Consider the following 21,998-nt stretch of genomic DNA (forward strand, 5'->3'; position numbering starts at 1 on the left):
CCAGTATAGAGGTGCCTTTAAAAAATTAACAATAGAACTACCATATCACCCAGCAATCCCACTTCAGGTATTTACCCAAAGAAATCCAAAACACTAATTCAAACAGATAAATGCACCCCTATGATCACTGCAGCATTACTTAAAACAGCTGAGAGATGAAAGCACCCTGAATGTCCATCAATAGATGAATAAACAAGATGTGATATGTATGTTACACAATGGATATTATACATAAAAACAAATGAAATCCTGCCATTTGTGACAACACGGAGGGGCCTAGATGGTTATGCTAAGTGAAATAACACAGAGAAAGGCAAATACCATATTTTACGTATGAGGAATCTAAAAAATAATAAATCAACAAACAAAACAGAAAAAAGTCAGGTATAGGGAAGAAACTGATGGGTGTCAGACAGAAGGGGAGTTAGGGGCATGGGTGAAAAGGTGAAGGGATGAAGAAGTACAAGTTACCAGTTATAAAAACAGTTACAGGAATGTAAAGTGCAGCAGACAGAATATATTCAGTAGTATGGCAATGTAATGTATGGTGTCAGATGGGGTACCAGATATATTGGGGTGATCACTTAGTATTTATAAAAATGTATAATCACTATGTTTTATACTTGCTTGTTTCTTGGCCGATGATACTGGCCTATAATATTGTGTGTCAAATGTAATTAAAAAAATAAATAAAATTTGAAAAAACAGGAGACAGTTTCAATTATTGTATATCTATAATAAAACACCACACAGTTATAAGAAAGAATGACAAAGTTCTCCAGGTAACACTGATATGAAAGGATATCTGATTTATTGCCACTAAAACAGTGCATTAGAAAAAGAGAAAAAGAAGAATAGAAATATATTCACTTTTTGCTAAAGTGAAATTCTGAATGAAGACACAGGAAAACAGCAGAGCAGTTCTGAACTGTGTGTGACTTGAGTGATGTGATGGAGCGGTTGCTGGCAGAGGTCAGAGTGAGTTTTAGTACTGTTTTATTATTATCTTTGAACAAGTGAATGTATACTATTAATTATGTGTAAGAATGAAACAAATCATGAAGATCCTTTTGAATATTATCCCATCCTCCAATACGTATACTATCTCTCAGCTTTGTGTCATTTGAAATTTGCATTTTGTATAGTCATCTTAGTCAATGCTTAAAATATTGAACTAAACAGAACTCAGCAAATCTTTGCAATAAATAATAAAATCTTTCCTACTGATATTGATACAGGGTGCAGCCAAGGGGGGAACCCCCTAAAAAAGGATTTGGAATGGTGTCCAGAATTCAAAGTGTATAGGAATATTGGAGAGACATGTAACATGTCCTCATACCCCCTCCCTGCAAAGGACCAATAAAGCAGGGCCATTGAGAGCTGTTTTGCATAGCAACAGTTTTGCAGCTAACCTCTGGAATGATTATTTAACATATCTATAACCTTTAACTGGTTTTATAGATATGTTAAATAGCTGTGGCCAAGTTTTGAGCCAGGTAGAAGGGGGAGCAACGGAGTTTTGAGGAGAGAGTGAAAGAATACCACTTGGCTTTGCCAGAATGGGGACCCTGCAGCCAGATGAAAGAGAGCCATGTGGTTTCAGCAAAGGGTCCCCTCTTGGCCAGGTGAAAGAGGGAGCCACGTGGTTTTGGCAGAGTGCAGACCCCCTCTTTCCCAGATGAAAGGGAAAACCACACAGCTTTGCCAGAATGGAGAGCCCTGCAGCCAGGTGAAGAGGAACGCCATGTGCTTTCGGTGGAGTGCGGACCCCTGCAGCTCTGGTAGAAGAGGCCCACACAGCTTTGGGGTGACCCTTTGGCCACATGGCCTGGAAAGCAGGACAGACTTTGACAGGAACTGGGTACAAAGAACTCTTGCCAGGGACCATGAGAGGGTACCACAGTACTTTGGATTAACTAGAGATCCTGCCTGCATGGTGACACAGCTGATGGTGCCAGCAGCCTATAAAAATGGACGTGTGCTCTTTTCCTGATTTACGGTACCTGGAGTTGGGACAGTGGGAGAAGGGGGGTGGGTGTGGGTGTGTGTGTGTGTGTGTGTGTGTGTGTGTGTGTGTGTGTACCCTAAAGGACTTTGATATTTTAGTGGAGGCGTTAGGCCTGAATAGCATTAAATAAACATTTTGTTTCCTTTTCACAAATCTCTGGCATTGAGAGATGTCTTTCCAACTGGCAGCGGACAGAAGAGCCCAGTAGACTTTAGTATTCTGTCCTTGGGAAGGACCCTTGTTCTGTAGCAGTTTTTGGCATCCCTAGGTGGGCCAAATATTGCCCCACCTCGGACCTCTTGTTCGGTAACAATGTTAATCCATTACTCCGCACTATCCTAACTTTGAAAGTTGCAAGAAGCTCAACTAAGAGGAAGTCATTTAACCTCCCTAAGCCTCTTTGTAAAATGGGTATAAATAGTATTTCCATTGCAAGGCGCTGATTAAATGAGACAACATGTATCAAGTGCTAAGCATCACGCTTGGCACTAAGAAGGCATCCAGTAATTGCTCAGGGCCTCATTTGCAGTTATGGCTGTTTCCTGGCTGATGTAGTCACCAAAATGCCATAATATTCAGCCCCCATTTCATGAGAGACCTTGTCACATAAGACCTGTGGTGGTGAGAAACGTTTCTCCTCTGTTTGTTGGCCTGCTTAGGTTCAAAATCCAGCTCTGAAATTTTCTAGTTGGTGGTGAAGCCACTTAAACTTTTATAGCCGCAGAATCTTTATTAAAAAATGGCGTGACAAAAGTACTTACTTCCCAGGATTAAAGGGAGAATTGAAGAAATATTAGATGTGAGGTATACAGCAGAGTTTTGGGCACATAGTAAGTAGTCAATAAATGTTAGCAATTAGTGTTATTATTTTGTCAACTACATTCCTAGTTCCCCGTTATGTGAAATAACATAAAAAGTATTGCAATTATCACCTAACTTTTGAAGGGAAAAAACCCTCATGCTAAACCTCATTTCTAGCTTCTCTTGACTTTCTAATTATATGTCAAACTTCCAAATAAAAAATTTATTCCTACCAACAGTTCTGACACACATACAAAATTATTCTGATGAATAAATGATCATAGGGTTGAAACAATTTTCTAACACAGACATAATGCAGGCTAGCTCTAAAATTAACAGAAGCTAAAATCAGTCTCAGTATTTTTGTATTATTTTCCCCAACATTTAAGATTTAACAGCTTTGGATTTCTAGATATTTGGCAATATAACATGGCTGTATATATTAACTTAAGTTTTCTAAAAGAAAAAAAAAACTATGATTTTTAAAGAGATTCCTACAGTGACTTCTTAAAACTAAGAACGCAAATTAATATCAGCAGGTTACAAGAATTTCCCAAAGATTTTTTAGTACGATCAGTAAAATAAATGTTCTCCACATACTTTTTATTCCTTATAATAATATGTTATCTCTTTAGCTTTTTCTTAAAGTAGCCAGAAACATCCAGGATTTTTAGTTTAGTCCTTGAAAGTAATTACAATTTCTGTACTGGAAGTGACTAAACTAATGAAGGGAAAGGAGGCTCAGATTTCTGTGTTCCGCAAGCCTTTGTTTTTCAAGTGGCATTATGTTAATTATTTCCTATAAATACATCATTGTTCTGAAAGAAAATATTTTTCAGATAAACATTAAAAATCTTTAATCATCACTTGGAACGTCACTTGGAAATGACCTCAGCATACTATAAAATCTTCAAAATAGATTTAGTTCATGAAAGCCCGTTTACCAAAATAAAAAAAAGCAACTATTACATGAAATTTCATTAAACAAGTTATTTTAGAGAGACTTTAGGGTTTTTATGTGTGGCAACAGAATAGTTTTAGAAAATTCTGGGAGATAATGGCAAAAAAACTAAAAAGCCAACAGCACAGAAATGAGGTGTTAGCTGAGAGGGATTCTGCTGACCCTCACCCACTCCCACTGCTACCCTCAACTTTTCTGAGGCTTCCCCTCCAAGCTTCTTCATTTGGCTGACATGACCATTCTCTCTGCCAGACCAGCATTTCAATTAACCTTGGGTAAAAATTGAGATTTCCTTCCAAACCCAAGAGACACCTGGACTCCAAGTACTCTTCCCCAGTGGAATTCTGACCATGAAGCAAAGATGGAGGGACTGGAAGAAGGTGCATTAGCAGCTGCCTTTACGTACAACCTCACCAAGATGGCCTGAAGAAAGGTTGAGGCAGTTGCAAATGGTTGACCTGAGATATACAGCAATGGACAGATAGTCATGTCAATATAGCATTCCAGTGTCTTGCTCCTTAGCACAGTGCACTGTTGAAGATCTGTAACCTTAACATGGTCCTTGAGACTGTAGGCAAGTGACTCTAGAGGGGTCCTTATTTGAAATGCTAAGGGAATTCCAACAGGTATCAAACCACCAAACAAAGGCAGATTTCACAGTTTTGAACAACCCAACCCCATGCACAACAGCAAAGTACCCAAAGAACACACAGGATAAAGTATAACAGGAAAAACCGCACTAGTTAAAAATATGCAGTGGTTGTTTGTATGAAAAATAATACAATAATTAATAATTATATAAGAAGAAACTCTGTGTTTCATGAACTCACAAATGTAAACCTACTTTTGTTCACCCCTGTATCTATGAAGGAAAAAACTGAAAAAAAACCTATAGCCCATCAGGTTAAATAAATATTGGTACATTCATGCCACTAAAATAATGCTATCATTTAAAAAAAATTCCAAAAAGATCTATAAGTACCAAAAAAGGAAAATGTTCATGACATATAATTAAGCAGAAAACATTCTACTAAATAATTACCATATTTTTTGGACTATAAGACAAACCTCCCATTTGGGAGGACAAGGGGGTGCATTTTATATCCAAATGTAGTTTACCTGGCTCGCTGGTGGGGCGGGGGGTTGAGGGGAGAAGCTGCGGGCCAGTGGTGGGGCGGGGTCACAGGTTATTAAATATTTTACATGTTTTGCTTCAAAAAATTTTTTCTTATTCCTCTAAAACCTAGGTGCATCTGATAGTCCTAAAAATATGGCTTGTGTGTATATAACACATACACAGAGAAAGGGAGAGAAAGAATGAGACAGGTAAGAAAAGCAGCAGGTAGTCTGGCAAACAAGAGCAGGCAGGGAGAGTATGTGCACAGCAGGCTGAAAACCAAAGAAATACAGAGAAGGTGAGAGGAAAACATGGGTAAGAGACAGAAGAAATGGGCAGGAGGCAGGGAGAGACCAACAGACACACAGGGACAGACACGAAGTACACACTCCAAAATGGCTGGAGCTCTGAGAGTGTCTCATACAATAACCACTAGTCACATGTGTCTGTTTAAATCAAAATTAATTAAAATTAAATATAATTTAAAATCCCATTCTGCAATTGAACGAGTCACGTTTCAAGTGCTCAACAGCTGCATCTGGTTGATGGCTACTGTACTGGCCACACAGAACAGGACATTTCCACTACTGTACCAAGTTCTGCTGGGTAGGGCTATTCTATGCCCTTTGATATTATGTAAACTTTTTGTACTTCTATAGTCTGCAAAGAGAATAAAGCCATTTCCAATTTGAAAAAATAGTTTTTTTATCCCTATCCCCCCATTCTGTATCTCTTTCAACAGTTCCTTCTGAAACATCACAGAAGCATCAGAGGTTTGTTTTATAAGGGCTTTATGACCTGTATAATGCCAATTTTCTCTGTTATTTGATTCTTACTAACTCAGCTCTACTTAATAAGAGTTCAAATGCCACCAAAATAAGGAAGACAACATGCATTTGGAGCATCGTGACATTGCTCTTGTTCTCTAAAATCAAAAAAAGGTCTGTTACTCATTCTTAGTAGCAGCACAGTTGATAGAAAACCCCTGCAGGTTAGACAAACATTTTAAATTGAACCTTTTCTCCAAAAGAATAGTATTTAAAAATAGCATTCATTTTATGACTCAATTCAGCACAAAATAGAGAAGAAAAAAAGTAAACCTAAAGTTACAAAAAAAGGTGGCACATTAACTAAAAAAATGACAATGCTAAGAACCAGCTTTCAAACGAAGGCTGTAATACCATAACAATGAAGGTTCATAATAACCAGTTTTTAAAGGCTTTCTCGGATTATACAAGACTGAAGCACCTGGTAAGGTTTTAAGAGGATAACATTTTAAGGGAAAGTTAATGGAAAGGTCTCCAAGGGGAAAAAAACATAAAGCATACGTACAAGTTTGTGGGGCATGTGCAAATATCATTTTGAGACTCCTAGTCCTCTTTGAAAAAACCACTGGTTGCTGCTGAAAATTGAGAGTCCACCCCTACTGCTATCCCAACCAGCACTCAGTGACCCACTGGGCCCTACAGGCAGGTCTAAATGGTGTCCTCCAAGGTGTGCTCAAAAACCTTCACAATATAACGTCCATCTATTTTCCTAATGCAACCAGCCACTATTCTATTGCCAGAACTGTCACCAGAACCAAAGGTCTTATCACAGGGCTTTACATAATATATAAATCTAGACACAAGAATATAGTAAGACCAATGGCGCAGAACCCATGCATAATGAGCAATCTGACTGAATGCAAGACTTTATGAATGAGTGGGGAAAAAGAGGCACTATGCATCAGACATGCTGGCTTGTACAACTAGTTTATTCACATGGAAAATTATTCCCTAATCTCATAACCACAAACAAAAAAAATCCATATGGATTAGACTTATGCTGAAGAGCAGAACAAACTTTTAGAAAAAAATATGGTAGAATTTTTTATAACCCCAAATTACTCAGAATAAGATTTATAAACGTGATGCGAAACGCTCCAACCACAAACAAGCAGACTAAAAAGCATGCCTTGATTAAAATGTAAAACTTGAACACAACAAAGCATACAATAAACAAAGTGGTAAGATAAGCCATTGGGAGAATATATTTCAAGTTTAAAATATCAAGAAAAGATAATCAGAACATCTAAGAATAAAAGACAGATAGGAGGGGAAGCAGTCTAACAGAAAAACATACAAAAGAGCAACAAAACCTCACAAAAGGGGAAACGGAAAGAGCCAGAGAAACACAAGAAATGATTCTCAAACACGCCATAAATCAAGAAAATACACAATTTCAAATTAGCAAAAAAATTGAAAGTCTGATAATACCAAGGCTTGGCAAGGAAATGGAGCAATAGAAACTCTCAGACAGAGATGTCAGGCGTTGAAATTTGTACAACTACTCTGGAGAATGATCTGGCAACATCTAGAAGTCAAGGATGTGCATACCCTATGTATAAGCAATTCTATCTGTAGGTACAAACTCTAGAGATGCTATTAAATATGCAGAAGAACATAATGTACCACATATTGTTAGCAACACTGTTTAACAGCAAAGCATGGAAATACCCCAAACTTCCACCAACAGGATGAACAAACTGTAATATAATCCTAAAATACCATATAGCAAAAATGAAGAAATTACTGCCACACGTGTCTACATGAATATAGTTCATGCAGAATGTTAAACAAAACAAGTTGAAGATATACACACATGATATAATACCATACTGCACAAAGTTTGGGATCCAGAAATTAAGCACGTTGCTTATAAATACATATGCATACAATGTAAGTAGGAAATCGTGTGAGGGAATGGTACACTTCAGATGATGGTTCTTCTGCAGAAGGAAAAAGGGGAAAGAACATCTGAGAGGGGTACACAGGGGGCACTGATTATGTGTGCAATGCTTTATCTTATACCATTTTAAGCTTTTAATGTAAAGCAAAGAAAAACAATGTTAAAATTTAACTATGCTATATTTGCAAAATATTTCAAAGTATGGGCACCTTGTATTTTAAAGAATGAGAAAAAGAAGCAGAGGCTGAAATTTACCAAAATGGTTGTCTCCTAATATTGAGCCTTTGGCTACGGATAGTTTTTATTTTTTTCTTTCTACTCTTCTATATTTTGAAATTTTTTCTTTTATAAAGTCAACCCAGACAGATACTTATAGCCCAATTTATTCTCCCATTTTACTCCAAAATTCAACACTGTACTTTCTTGCTTTTTTGGTGTAGAACATGGCACTGAAGTACACACTGTCTCCTTTACTCAAACACAGATTCTTGGAGGGCATACCACATATACTCTCAGCCCTGGCTGGTGTAGCACAGTGAATTGAGCACGAGCTGAAAACCAAAGGGTCACTGGCTCAATTCCCAGTCAGGGCACATGCCTGGATTGCAGGCCAGGTCCCCAGGAGGGAGCATGCGAGAGGCTATTACACACCCATTCTCATTTTTATACAAATTATATATTAAATGCCTACAAGGTGCCAATTACTATACCAGCAGCAACAGAAACATAAGTGAACAAAACATGTGTTTCACTTCTTCCACAGAGTTTAGTCTCAATGAATAGAAACATTAAATAAAGATAGAAAAAAAAACTATAGAAATAAAATTGTAAAGAATGCTATGAAGGAACAGAATAGCTGCTATGGGACAATACAGCAGAAAGGGCTAATATGATCTATAGATTGGATAGGAGAAATAGAAATATGCCAGAAAGGAGGGGTGGAGGGCCTCTGTACAGAGACAAAACCCACATCCCTCTTTGTGACTGGGCTGGAGCACCTATAACTTACACAGTGCTCAATAAATGCTTCCTAGTTGATTCTAAGGCAGTCTCTGAGCAATCAGGAGATTCTGTGCCTGCAGCTCTATGGCACCAAAGCGGTCTTTGGGGGATGGCCCCAGAGGCCAAAGAAACAGCCATTTAAAGAGACAGAATAGAATCTGAGCCCACTGTGTGTGGTAGTTCAACCCTCAAAAAGCATTTGCTATACCATCTCTCATCCCCTACCTCATGAGAGAGCTAATTTACCTCTCTCTTCATCTGTCCATCCATCTGTCCCCCTCCTTGTCCATTACCCTCATCTCCACCTCATTCAACAACTTAATTAAATACATTTAAAGAGACCTACACATGTACCAAGTTAGGGATGAAGAGCCACACAAGCATAGGCTCTGCCTCAAAGAACTTTCCTTCTAGACCAGTGGATCTCAACTACAGGTGATTGTGTCCACAGGGGACATTTGACAATGGCTGCAAACATTTTCAGTTGTGATGGTGGGGGTGGGGGCTGTGCTACTGGCATCCAGTGGTAGAGTCCAGGGATGCTGCTAAACATCCAACAATGAGGCTTACAATGACACCCCCACAAGAAAGATCTTCTGGCCTCAAAAGTCAATAACGTCAAAGGAGAGACACCTAATGTAGGTTGCTTAGAAACATGTCTAGAGTTGACTGCCAAAGGAGGACAAAAGAGGTCAAGGACAAGAGGCAAGCAGGCCAAGTGTCAGAGGAGAGTATTAAACACAAGGTTGTTAGATGAGCATATATGAAATGTCCATAGTGCCTAGGTTGAGAAACCTATTCTAGATAATTAGTGAAGTAATTATATCATAATACAGCAGGAGTGTAAGGTGTAGACCAAATACGAAGGTGAGGCATGTAGTCTAGAACTGGGGTGGAAAAGCTTCTTTAGAAATGACACCTACCTCAGAACCTGAACAACGAATGAATTAGAAAGGGGTGTAAGGATGAAGGCAGAATAAAGGAGCTACTGCAGACAGAAGGAAGGCAACTAGGACTATGGAATGAAAGACATATTTATACAGTGGAAAAGTGGGGAGTAGCTACAGAAGAACTGACAAGCAAATGACCCATGCCATAATAAGCTTGTATGATGGATTAAGAAATTTGGCCTTTATCTTTAGGGCAATAAAAGCCACTGAGAGGATTTTCACAGACGAGTGGTATAACCAAAACTTGTTTTAGGACATTCACTCTGAAGGATGGATTGACCTTACGGTGGTTCGAAGATGGAGGGGAGGCATTTGAAAGATGCTTAGACATAGTCAGCATTATACCAAGACATGTACCCATCATGGTTCTCTGCCTTGTAACTCCAAAGACCCCAATCTCCTAAACCTAAACCTCAACTATAATCCTAAGGTACCAAACCAGAACCCATTCCAAGGAACCCATTCCTCTGAAGCCCATTCCAAGGCCCACTATCCTGAACTGACTTGAGGCTATTTACCCTACTTAATGAAAATATTTCAACACAGAAATATTAATGTTTGATTATGGGGTGCCACCCCAGACCCCACTGGGTAAGCATATCAACTTATTAAACTTCAAAAAAGCCTATATTCCAAAATGCAGCTGGACCCAGAAGTTTAAGATATAGGACTGAAGACACATACAAGGTACTGAATAAACTTTGTCAAACTACATTAAATTGAACAAAGTGGGTTTCTGAATGAGTATGTGTTCAGACTATTTTTTTCTAAATCACTGCTCTTACTAACAACAGTATGAAACTTCCAGATATGTGGGTGTGTGCATATGTGTGTGTGTATATGCACACATACATACACCACATATACCTTATGACTCATTTTATGGAGTTTGCCTTGAAAACCTAGAAATTTGGCATGTGATCCTAGCAGACTCACAGTAGTGAGATTTGAGAAAGAACTAAACAAATTACTTCATAGTAATTTATTTCACAATTCCTGCTCCTGGATTTCCACACAAAAGGAAGAGTCAACACAGCCACGAACACACCAAGGACTTAACTTTCTTAGTAGAGGAGACTTGGCCCTTTGGGTACTTGAGTCAAGCACTGCACATACTGTGTCAGGTGGTCACTGGCCACCTGGCAGTGACACAGAGGAAGGGCCCAGGACTCTCTCATTCATTCCCTCATTCGACACAAATCCGTGAGGAGGTTTCTGTGTGCTAGGTCCTGGTTATTCTAGGTGCTGAGGATACGGCAATTCAGGAGACAGACATGGGGCCTCAGAGGTTATGAATCTCATAGAGGTACATGGACATGAAGCATATATTACATTAAGGTGTAAAATTTATGATAGGAAAGCATAATGTTGACAATATACAGCAATAGACCAAATGTCATAGGAAGGAAAGAATCTAGAAAGATCTGCCTGAGAAAGCGATATTGAAACTGAGACTTAAAGGATAATTCGAAATTATTGATCTGAAAGGATTAGAAAGAGGGAAAGAAACTGAACTGAAGCAAAGCAGAAAACGGAAGAAAGCAGAGATCAGGAAGAAATAATGGTTGAAAAAAGGCTGTGGGTGGGAGGTAGAGGTCAGTGAAGCTCAGAGCCACCAGAAACATGGCGAATGCAGCTTCCCGTGGGGCCTGGAGAGGAGCTGTTGCCTGGAAGAAAGTCTACTGGAAACTGGACTACACTTCTTGATATTCTGGAAGGCACCCTACACCAAAAAGCAAAAAAAATCTGGGAACTGGGTTTAAAACACTTAAACATTTATTTTGTGCTTATTTGGGCTAGGGGAAAACAACCCTTCTATGTAATAAAGTACTCCTAAAATGCACTTCAAATGGATAAAATGAATAGTTGTATATTGAAACATTTAGAACACTTACAATGAGTCTGAATAATAAATTAGGTCATCAGCAATATATGGCCAATATTGTAAAGCACTATGGTCTGGCAGTGTTTTAAAATAATAAATTGAACAGATACATAATTGAGATATTCAGATGTCAATTGGGAAGATTTTGGCAATATTCAAGTTTCCAACCACAAATATATCAGTATAAATCATACTCTCTATTCTGAACCTGTGACAGCTTGAAAAGCAAATGCTAGTACTCTACCCTCAAAGATCAGCAGGAACTAGCTCTCCACAGCAGCTATTTTAATTGCTGGATACTTGCTATCCCACACCAGAATAACAGACTTTTAAAAACCAGTGTCAGCACGTTTTAGTTCTATTTGTCTAATACCTTTCATCCTGAAAAAAAAGAAAAATCTAAGACACCCACTAAACTACAAGAGCTCACAATTAACTAAATGTACCAGGGAGAACTGAGGGGGGTGGGGGTGGGTGAGGAGGGAGTGGGAATCAAACTTGATGTAAGGTAGGCAACACTTCACAACAGTGTCTTTGTAGATATGCTCCTTTTTTTCTTAAAGCATCTCCTCCCTCATTGGCCACCCATAAAGTCCTCAATTAGGGGCGGGGCCTGATTTGCAGCTTTTCTCTCCTGCCACCAAGTGAGAGGAATTGGAATTCCCTCTACTTACCAGTGTCTCAGTAATTCAACTTCCTCAACAACAGGAACCTTTCCATTCTCTTCAAGCTCCCACAATAACAATCACATCCTAGACACATCTTAAAACCTGAATTCTGAAATGCCTTCCTGTGAATACATTGTTTCCTCCTCCTTTATGCCTTTTGCACCTGTTGGTTCATCCCTACCTTCATCTATCCATCCAGCCAGTCCACCCACATTCAACTAATATCAAATTTCTGCCTTTCGACAAGTTCTCTTCTAGGTGCAGGGGGGTTGGGGAAAGCATTATTGTAAAATGATTTAATAACCCAGACAGAAAGCTGTCCTGATGTAACATAAAGAAGCAAATAAGTCGAATGTATACTATCAAAGAGTACTATATGCTGAGAAATGGAAAGGCAGGGAAGGGAGGTGTCAGCATGTGGCAAGAGGAGCACCATTTCAAAGAGGGTGACCAGAAATGCCCTGAGAGGGAGACTACTCACGACCCTAACCCTGCAGGAGGTGAGAGATCAAGCTATGAAGAATATTCCAAATAGGGTGGAAATAAGAAAACTGGGCTTCTACTGCAAAATGATCACTCTGGCTGCTGAGCCGGAACAGTTGACAGTGGAGGAAAAAACAGCGGGAGGAAAACATGGCTCTCCCCTTGCTTCCTCCGTGGCCTTTTCCTGCAACAGCCCTCATGTTCCTGAGCTTGAAAGTAGGGTGGGTATCATCATGCTCATCACTGTTGTTTCCAAACCAGTTTCTCTCCTCCCTGAAGTTATCGCTGATAAAGTGATATTGAAACTAAGAGTATTTAGCAGGTGGGAACTTTCTACTTTCTTCAGGTTCTTAGAAATGTCCCCATCCCATCATTCTGAATAGATGAACGTGGCTTCTATCTTACAGAGGGCAAAGCCCACTTGATGTGAGTGATCGTCTTTAAAACTTCCTTTCCCTGTGACTCAAACCCCACAGGTTAACATTTACTTGTCCCTCCCTCCTGGATCCCAATGTTCTTCCCTTCATCCTGTGACTACCCCCACCCCTCTCTCTACCATTCTCACCCCCTAATCCACAGAGCTTTATTCAGTTATCCTACTTTCTTGAATTTTGAATTTGTTAAATTTATGAAGAGAAAAAGATATTCCAGATGGAAACCACAAAATGAACAAGTTGTATGAGTAGGAAAAAAAACAGGAATGCTTACGAAGACAGTGATAAAACTGGTATCACTGCGTAATAGGGCTTGCTTGATGGTGACAGAAAATAGTTAGATGGATAAGATGGGACAAGATTACAGAGGATCTTAAAAGCCACACAGTGTAGGCTGATGACTGCTGAACAAGAAAATGCTCATGATGAAAGCTGTATTTAAGGGAGATGAGACTCAAGAGCACAGGACGGGATGGGATGGGAAAGGAACAAGAACAGGATGGGGGTTGGGGGCAAGAGGTGGAAGGCCAAAGAGTGAGGCAGTCATCTAGACAAGCATAATGAGAACCTGCCAAATGTACAGATAGTGAGAAGGGAAAAAAAGAAAAGACTAAAGAGATTTCCCAGAGAGAAATGGACACAGCCTGGTGACTAACAGCATATTATGGATCAATTTCAATGTAGAGGGCTGGTACAATTGCTACAAGATGGAAGGCACAGTGTCAGATTGGTAATATTCCTAGAATCATAGGGCTTGAAGGATGGAAGGAGCCAGGACCTCTGAGATATGTGATTCAGTGTGCTCGCTTTATAAATGAGGAAGCAGAGACCCAAAGAAATGAAGTGACTTGTCCAAAGTCACAAAGCAAGTTGCTGAGAGAGCTGAGAGGCTAGAACACTGTTCCCTGTCTGCTTTTGGAGCTACCTCCCTGACACTATGCTGCTTCCTGTATAACCCATTCTAAGCTCCCTATCTGTCCACAGAGGCCCTACGGTGCCACATGTCCACTGATGACAACTACACTAGGGAGCCAGCACCTGACTTTGGCTTCTGCACATATCCAATCCAGGACAGTTAACTCTCAACCATCACGGCTTCACAGGTGCTGGAGTGACTCTACCCCAGGACCTTCCTGAACATAAGCTTGGCTTGTTCTTTCATGGGGAGCCCAGCTCAGACTGTGCTATGTCTCCAGGCACTGTTTTAAATTTTTCACTAAGTCTCAAGGCAATAGAGTAAATAAGACACACACCCTACTCTAAGAATCATTAAAATGATTTTGAGATTAAAGGGCAAACCATATTGATCCTTATTGTTTCCTTCTTCCCCCGAATTCCACCTCAGTAACAGAATTTAAGATGCTGTTTGTTTCATCTATGATGGAAATCTTGAGCCATGTGTATGATTCCCAGGCAAAAAGGAATTTGTATTTGGTATTCTTCATAATGTTAGTTCACAGGACTCTGCTGATAACAAAACTAGTCTATTATATTTCTAGCAGGGCTTCTGCATATTTTTCCAGACAACATTCACTAGTAAAATAGGAGTTTCTAGGTAATCTCCTAGTGAACTTTGAGCCTTCACATAAGTTAACATGAACATAGCTTCCAATGTTTTATGGAACCAAGCATGGTCATTTACACTAAATAAATATGGACAACTTGGCCATCTCATTTCCTGTCAGTATTAAGGACTTTATCAAGCTACCATGGACTTGATCAAGCAATACATATTATAAGACATTTACAGTGGACTGTCCTGTACTATTTGAACTTATAAAGATCTGCCTGAGACTTCCGCCAAGATGGAGGCGCAGGTGGAAGCACTGCACCTTCTCACACAACCAAGTTTAAAAACAACAAAGTTTTAGCAACAAAAACGCAGCCAAACCACAGAAAATTGAATTATACGGAAGTCTGACAACAACAAACCCTTCAGCCAAACCAGTAAGAGGGGCAGAGCCAGCAGCAGAACTGGGTCGGGCAGGAAAGATCCATTGGACTGACCTGGGAGCGTGACCCAGGTGCACCAACAGCTGTGGGCGGATCCCAGGTGTGGAGAAGCGGGCGGATCCACTGAGGGCTGATTGTGGTCACACATTCACGTGCAGATAAACCAGTGGGGGAGCACATGGTGAGACAGACTGTGCAGGCCCCAGTGGCAGGAAGCGGCAGAGGGGACTGCCATTGTCCCTCTCTGATCCCGCCCCCACATACAGCATCACAAACCAGCGACCTGGGTGGCCCCACCCTGGTGAACAACTAAGGCTCTGCTCCTCATACATAACAGGCACAAACATAAAAACATGGATCAAGAACAACTCAGAGCCCCAGAGCCGATAAATCTAAGCAATGAAGAAATAGCCAAACTTTCAGATGCATAGTTCAAAGCACTGGTGATCGGGATGCTCACAGAACTGGTTGATTTTAGTCACAAATTAGAGGAACATATGAAGGCTAAACTAGTTGAAATGAATGGAAATGCACAGGGAAACAATAGTGATGGAAAGAAAACTGGGACTAAAATCAATGGAGTGGGTGGACCAGAAGGAAGGAAGAACAACCAAACAGAAAAGAATGAAGAAACCATGAATTCAAAAAAATGAGAGGCTTAGGTTCCAAACCTCAAGGACATCTTTAAACGTTCCAACATCTGAATTACAGGGGTACCAGAAGGGGAAGAGGAAGAGCAATGAATGGAAAACTTATTTAAACAAATAATAAAGGAGAACTTCCCCAATCTGGCAAAGGAAATAGGCTTCCAGGAAGTCCAGGAAGTCCAGGAAGCTTAGAGAGTTCCAAAGAAGGTGGACCCAAGGAGGAACACACCAAGGCACATCATAATTACATTACCCAAGATTAAAATGAACGAGAGAATTCTAGAAGCAGCAAGAGATAAGGGGACAGCCACCTACAAAGGAGTTCTCATCAGACTGTCAGCTGATTTCTCAAAAGAGACCTTACAGGCAAGAAGAGGCTGGAAAGAAGTATTCCAAGTCATGAAATCCAAAGACCTACATCCAAGATTATTCTATCCAGCAAAGCTTTCATTTAGAATGGAAGGGCAGATAAAATGCTTCTCATAAGGTCAAGTTCAAAGAGTTCACCATCACCAAGCCCTTATTATATGAAATGTTAAAGGGACTTCTCTAAGAAAAAGGAGTTAAAAAATATGAACAGTGAAAGGACAGCAAACTCACAGTTATTAACAACCACACCTAAAACAAAAGCAAACTAAGAGGATAGCTAGATCAGGAGCACAACCATAGAAATGAAGATCACATGGAGGGTTAGCAACAGGGGAGTGGGAGAAGGAGAAGGGGGGAGAAGGTACAGAAAATAAGTAGCATAGATGGTAGGTAGAAAACAGATAGGGGGAGGGCAAGAATAGTATGGGAAATATAAAATCTAAAGAACTTGAGACACATGGTCATAAACTAAAGGGGGGGAATGGTAGGGGAAGGGTGTGCAGGGTGGAGGGGAATGAAGGGGGGAAATAGAACAACTGTAATGGCATAATTAATAAAATATATTTAAAAAAATTTTTTAAAAGCTGCCTGAAGTCAATAAATACTGAATAATTTTATAACAGAAGAATTAAGTACTATTTATGCTTTCTCCTCAGTTTTCTAATGAATTGTCATAACAAAATATTTTTAAAGAAAAAAAACCTGTAAATTATGCCAAATCCTTCTTTAAGAAAACATTGACAATTCTGTGTTCTCAAGGACAAATTTTTCAAAGTACCAGTGCCCACAGTGATGACAGTATTGCAATGAAATGTACATAATTTAGGCAGCCAATGTGACCCCTTCGTTTATGCTTTATTCTAACTTTATTTCTTCGTACTACTCATTTTGAAATTTATTTTTTACTCACATGCTTGGAGCATCTCAAAAGCATAAACTGAATATATCTGTTTGCTTAGCAGCTTTAAGATATTCTCTTTTATGACTAAGTGGCAGGTGCTGTTCAGTTTATTTTCATGCACGTAAACTAAGCCCTTGAACTTGGAGTGAGGAAAAGCATTCGGCTAAAAGTTCAGAAAGGAAGGAACTACACAACAGCTTCCTTCAGAACAGCCCGGTTTTTCAGCTTCCTGTATGAAAATAATATTGTACTTTTATAGGAATTTCTAAGAAGCAATGAAGCGTTAGACAGTTAAGCTTCAAGTCCTTTAAGAAGCAAACAATTTCTTCCAATAATTTTGATATTTAAGTCAAGCCAAGAACGGAAAAAGAAATAAAATAGAAATATGGTACAAGTTTAAAGTAGATTATGCAATTTTCAGATTATCATAAGTTACATTTTCTTCTAGTAAATGGCAGACATTAACACTTCCAGCTTTAAAAGTCCCCAATATCAAGTTACTGTATGTGGTAGAGATGATGAAGGAAAGATTTTTCTCTGTGTGGTTGCTGCTATTGTTGTTATACTATTTTGATTAAAACACAAGTATGCCAAGTTTATTATTAAATGCAGCTTCTTAAACTCTCAGAGGTAACTGACCTTCTCTTTAAAAATAAAAATAAAATGCATGCAGAATGTCAATTCCAGGGGAGAGAGAAGTAACCTCCTCAGAGTACAGGCTTTGAATGTCCTCTCAAACTTCTATGAAGTCACCGAGTGACCCAGCAGGCTGCTTCCACGTCTCTCTCTCACATAACAGATTTCAACCACTAATGTGTGTATGGCCAGCAAGGTGATTATGCCGTCCATCAGCTCTAAGTTCTCTCCATGTGTAATTCTGTAGGTCAGCACTGTGCATTTAGAAATTTCCTATCAAGGGTCATTAAATGAAATAAGCTTATGATGAAATTCAACCCATCCTCTTTACTGAATGCTAACATTTCATCTTATTCAAATATTCAAGATTCAGGTTTGTTAGAAAACTCCAATCACACTTGGACTATTTAGGAAAGAGCAATACAGACATGGGAAACTACCACTATGGAAGCTACAGTCTCCTGGGTGTTCTTTAACCCGCCCCAGTCCTACCCCTGCACAGCATCCAGCACTGGGGCCAGTAGCTGTTGCAAATCCAGGGCTCAGGGAAGCATCTGGCCCTGGCCTACAAGGCCAAAGTCAGGTGGACAGCAGCTCCATCCACTGTAAGTCCCAAACCTGGAAGCACTGCAGTGCACTGCTATAAGCTAGACCCTGTGAAGTAAAAGACTACCCAGAGGAGAAGCAATGGTAGGAACAGAAGGTGGAGGTGGCTGATGTCTGGAACGAGAACTGCATGCTTCCTGCTCCTGCTTGAAATCAGAAACTCAGAGAAGACAGTAACAAAGCGTACCTTCTGGAGTTCCCAACAACTCTTGCTGCGACCTGTCCCTGGTAGACCTTGTACCGTACTGTTACCCAACCTTCTGCACCCTGATTTCAGCACTGCCAACCCAGCATGTACTACATTTATGTTTCTCTTTTCATTGGCCTGTAAAATTTCATTGAAGTAGAGGAGTTTATCTTTTCCTCTTTGTATCTATCCCTAGTTTTTAGAATAAATTGGCACAAGGCAATCATCCACTATTTGCCCCTGAACTTTTTTTTGCAGAGTTGTTAGTGAGAAAAATAAAGCCTGTTTTTTAGTATGTTCACACATACCCCCAACTATGCCCAACCCCTATCCTATGACTAGTGTTCATTCCTTGTATCTGATAAAAATTCACTCTCAGGAAAGGATATAATAAAGCTGTTCATACTAAAAGGAAAAAGATACGTGGTTGACCTCTCTTAGTGGCCCTGCAAAATGAAGGAATTCCAATTATCAAGATGTGAATGGGAGAGAGATTCCAGGCAGCAGCCCTGGAATCACACCACAGGGGCAACTGCTTCCCTCTTATACTGGGCAGATTCATCACAGAAAAAGGTTTTTGTCTATTTTTTTCTGTCTCCAACTCCTTTGGCTCTGCCTGACTGCTATCTCTACTCTCTGTCCTCTCTCTGGTAGCCTATGCCTACGCTCCCTTGAAAACAGCAACGGGGCCACACGAGCAGCTACACTACTCTAATTAAAATGCTGAACAGTTACACAGAAAGCCATATAGTACAGTTCAGTGCACATTTTATTTCATATTTTCCCGTTTTCATTCTCAACTATGTTGCAAGTTGCCTAAAGATAGGAACTACATATACTTCACACTGAGTCTTAGCCCAATGCTGAGCACATAGTAGGTAGGAATTCAATGGGGTACTGCAAATAAATTTTGTAATCCAGCAAGACAGAATATGTTTTACATAATAACATAACTGTTACAAAAGCATTCAAAACTGTCAGCAAGCTAGAATGAACAATAGTAATACTGATGCTGTTAAGAAATTCACATTTATTTAGAGTTCATGGTCAAACTTTGACTTACGCCCTTCACAGACAGTCTCTCATTTAATCTTTATGAGGTTTGGAGAGATTAAATACCTCCCAGTCACTCTGTCAAGTGGGGCAGGGTGATTCCAGGGTCTACATTCAACCAGGTTATGAATTTAAAAACTTGAGATTTGCCCTGTCTGGTGTAGCTCAGTGACTTGAGCGTGGGCCTGAAAACCAAAGGGTCGCTGGTTCAATTCCCAGTCAGGGCACATACCTGGGTTGTGGACCAGGTCCCCAGTTGGGGACACATGAGGGGCAACCACACACTGATGTTTTTCTCCCTCTCTTTCTTCTTCCCTTCCCCTCTCTAAAAAATAAATAAATAAAATATTAAAAAATAATAAAATAAAAAATGAAAACAAAAATTTGCGATCACCCAAATATTTCCTAACATTATGGCTAAGCAGATATATAGTGATATAAAAGAACTGCTTTAAAATAACCTCACCTCTTAGCCTCTACCCATGCAGTTTCCTTTGTGGGAACATCATCCCATCTCCCTATCAGGCAAAATCTACACGTCCTTCAAACCACCTTGAGCATTTCTTCTGCATCACCTTCCACTGCACCTCGCACACATTTGCACTGGACCAACAGTCCTGCTCTAATCCATGTGTCTGTTTATTATTTGCCCATGAGAATCAGAGCTCCTAGAGTTGAGAACCTAGACTTTTAATGTGCACATAGCTTTCTAACACAGTACCTACCATACAGCAAGTACAAGGTCAATATTTTTTTCTTGAAATAGTTGTAGGAGTAGCATTAAGATTTTTAGTTTGCAACATCTATTTGTCACAGCAGATCTGTATCAAGAACTACATGGTAACTTTCAACTCAATAATTTAAATTTGTTCCCATAGCAACTAGACAAAATGCTTCTTATAAGACTGAGGAAGGCAAACTAAAACTTAAGGTTCAACCCACTGAAATACTTCACAATCATATGCTTTTGTTCTTAGTATGAAGAGACAGAATGACAGCATTTAACTTTCTGTAACTTCCTCTCTTTTTAAGAACATTCTATCTAATTTTATCACTAACAATATACCAAAACTTACTTTTTCAAACATAGCTATAATTTTCATTAATAAAAGGACAGCATCTTATTTCTCCACAAATCCAAAATGTCTGTAAGAGAACAATACACCTGATCAAGCCACAGCTATATTTCAGACATTGACAGACCAAAAGACATTTTTAAAGTAAACGTCACTCCTTTCTGACCACTGACCTTTTATGAAAAATGTCACGGACCATTCTGTGAAAGAGAGAGTACAGGAGACCTCTCTGGGCTCATTTAAAACATGGCCTAAGTTAGGCAAAGGGGATGCTGTAAGACAATGCCTTCAGACCTCTTCCAGCTAATTTTAACTTGAAGGAAAGAAAAAAATGGGCTCATTTTTTCATTCTTAATTAGGCTGCTTACTTTCTGAAAGTTTGCTAATTTCTATGATAGCAAATTTCAATTTCTGGGCATTTGTTCACATCTTTCTTTAAAAAAAAAAAAAAAGAAGGAAATAAGGGTCTCCTTTCTTCCATCCACTCCCTCTACCCCTAACTATCAGACCAACGAAAGCACTGGTGGAACCTAGAGAGGCCTAAGTTTTAATAAGGATAACGAAGTAGAAATTTAAGTATGCCTCTGCTCAAAGAAGGCTAACTACACTCAGGAATAATTTCTTCAGCATAGAAGCCAACAAAACACAGATGGTGATCACATATCCTACCTAAGAAAGCTACCCAGTGAAAAAGGACTGGGGTGTCTAAGTCTCTGAGTTAATTAAATCCTAAAAGAAAAGATCTCGTCTCAAATTTACTGAGTCTCTCAAAACTTACATTTTAAAAACCTGCCTTTCTCAAAATTTACTCCTGAAAATAATTAATATTATTTATAGTACTCATCAAAAAAATTCTCATTTTTGGCTTTGATCTTTTGTGACAAATGAAAACATTTAAAAACATTTAAAGAAAAACATTTAAATAATACTGAGGCTTACTGATATGTTTAAAAGCTAAGATTCAGCTAGATCAGTAAACTAAGAGAACTCCCCATGTTATCCCGCTGAGTGCAAAATATCAGACATCAATCTATTTATCGAGCCTCGCTTATCACACTCACTTATCAGCATCTCTGATGTTTCTGAGCAGCATCTGATGAACATGAATTTCAAGAATAAATTAGGAGAATATCAGAAAAGTCTCTATCAGAAACTCTAAGAAATGATGGAAAGGGAAAGAATGAGGAGATATGCTCAGCCAGACACAAATTAGGCCTTTATAGGTTCCTTCTTATCTGAATAAATAGGACAATGTTCAGTCTTGCCAGTTAAAAGTTTGGTGCCGGACCTCACACCTAAACTCTCTCTTTCCTCTACACCACAAGTATAGTATATTTCTACAAATAAATGTCAAAATTAAGGGTTGTTTTTTTTTTCATTCTGGTTCAAGAGCCTCCTTTGAGAAGACACTGTCAACCATTAACTAGGTAGATTATATGTTACTACAGGTCACATTATCCTTCAGTTTCATTATTTTTTTCTTCCAATATTAGCCAATGATAAATCATGGTTCCCACGCCTCAACATCCAG

At 39.3% G+C, this 21,998-nt stretch overlaps 1 protein-coding gene across 6 annotated transcripts in view; it reads right to left on the reverse strand.

The window, feature by feature from the left end:
* The window catches only part of MRTFB (myocardin related transcription factor B), a 203,033-nt gene that overhangs the window by 149,718 nt on the left and 31,317 nt on the right, over nucleotides 1-21,998 (reverse strand). For 4 of the 6 annotated variants that reach the window (XR_008392801.1, XM_053672125.1, XM_053672122.1 and 1 more), the window contains one exon: nucleotides 19,624-19,716. The exons of the other annotated variants lie outside the window; for them this stretch is intronic. Coding sequence is in view for 3 of the 4 variants with exons in the window: in XM_053672125.1 (XP_053528100.1) it covers nucleotides 19,624-19,659 (36 nt within the window). In the remaining variant the exon portion in view is untranslated. The remainder of the gene's footprint in view (nucleotides 1-19,623; nucleotides 19,717-21,998) is intronic. 6 annotated transcript variants of the gene reach the window in all.

Source organism: Artibeus jamaicensis, unplaced genomic scaffold (assembly GCF_021234435.1).
Source record: "Artibeus jamaicensis isolate MK-2021 breed Jamaican fruit bat unplaced genomic scaffold, CSHL_Jam_final contig_729, whole genome shotgun sequence".
Taxonomy (NCBI): Eukaryota; Metazoa; Chordata; class Mammalia; order Chiroptera; family Phyllostomidae; genus Artibeus; species Artibeus jamaicensis.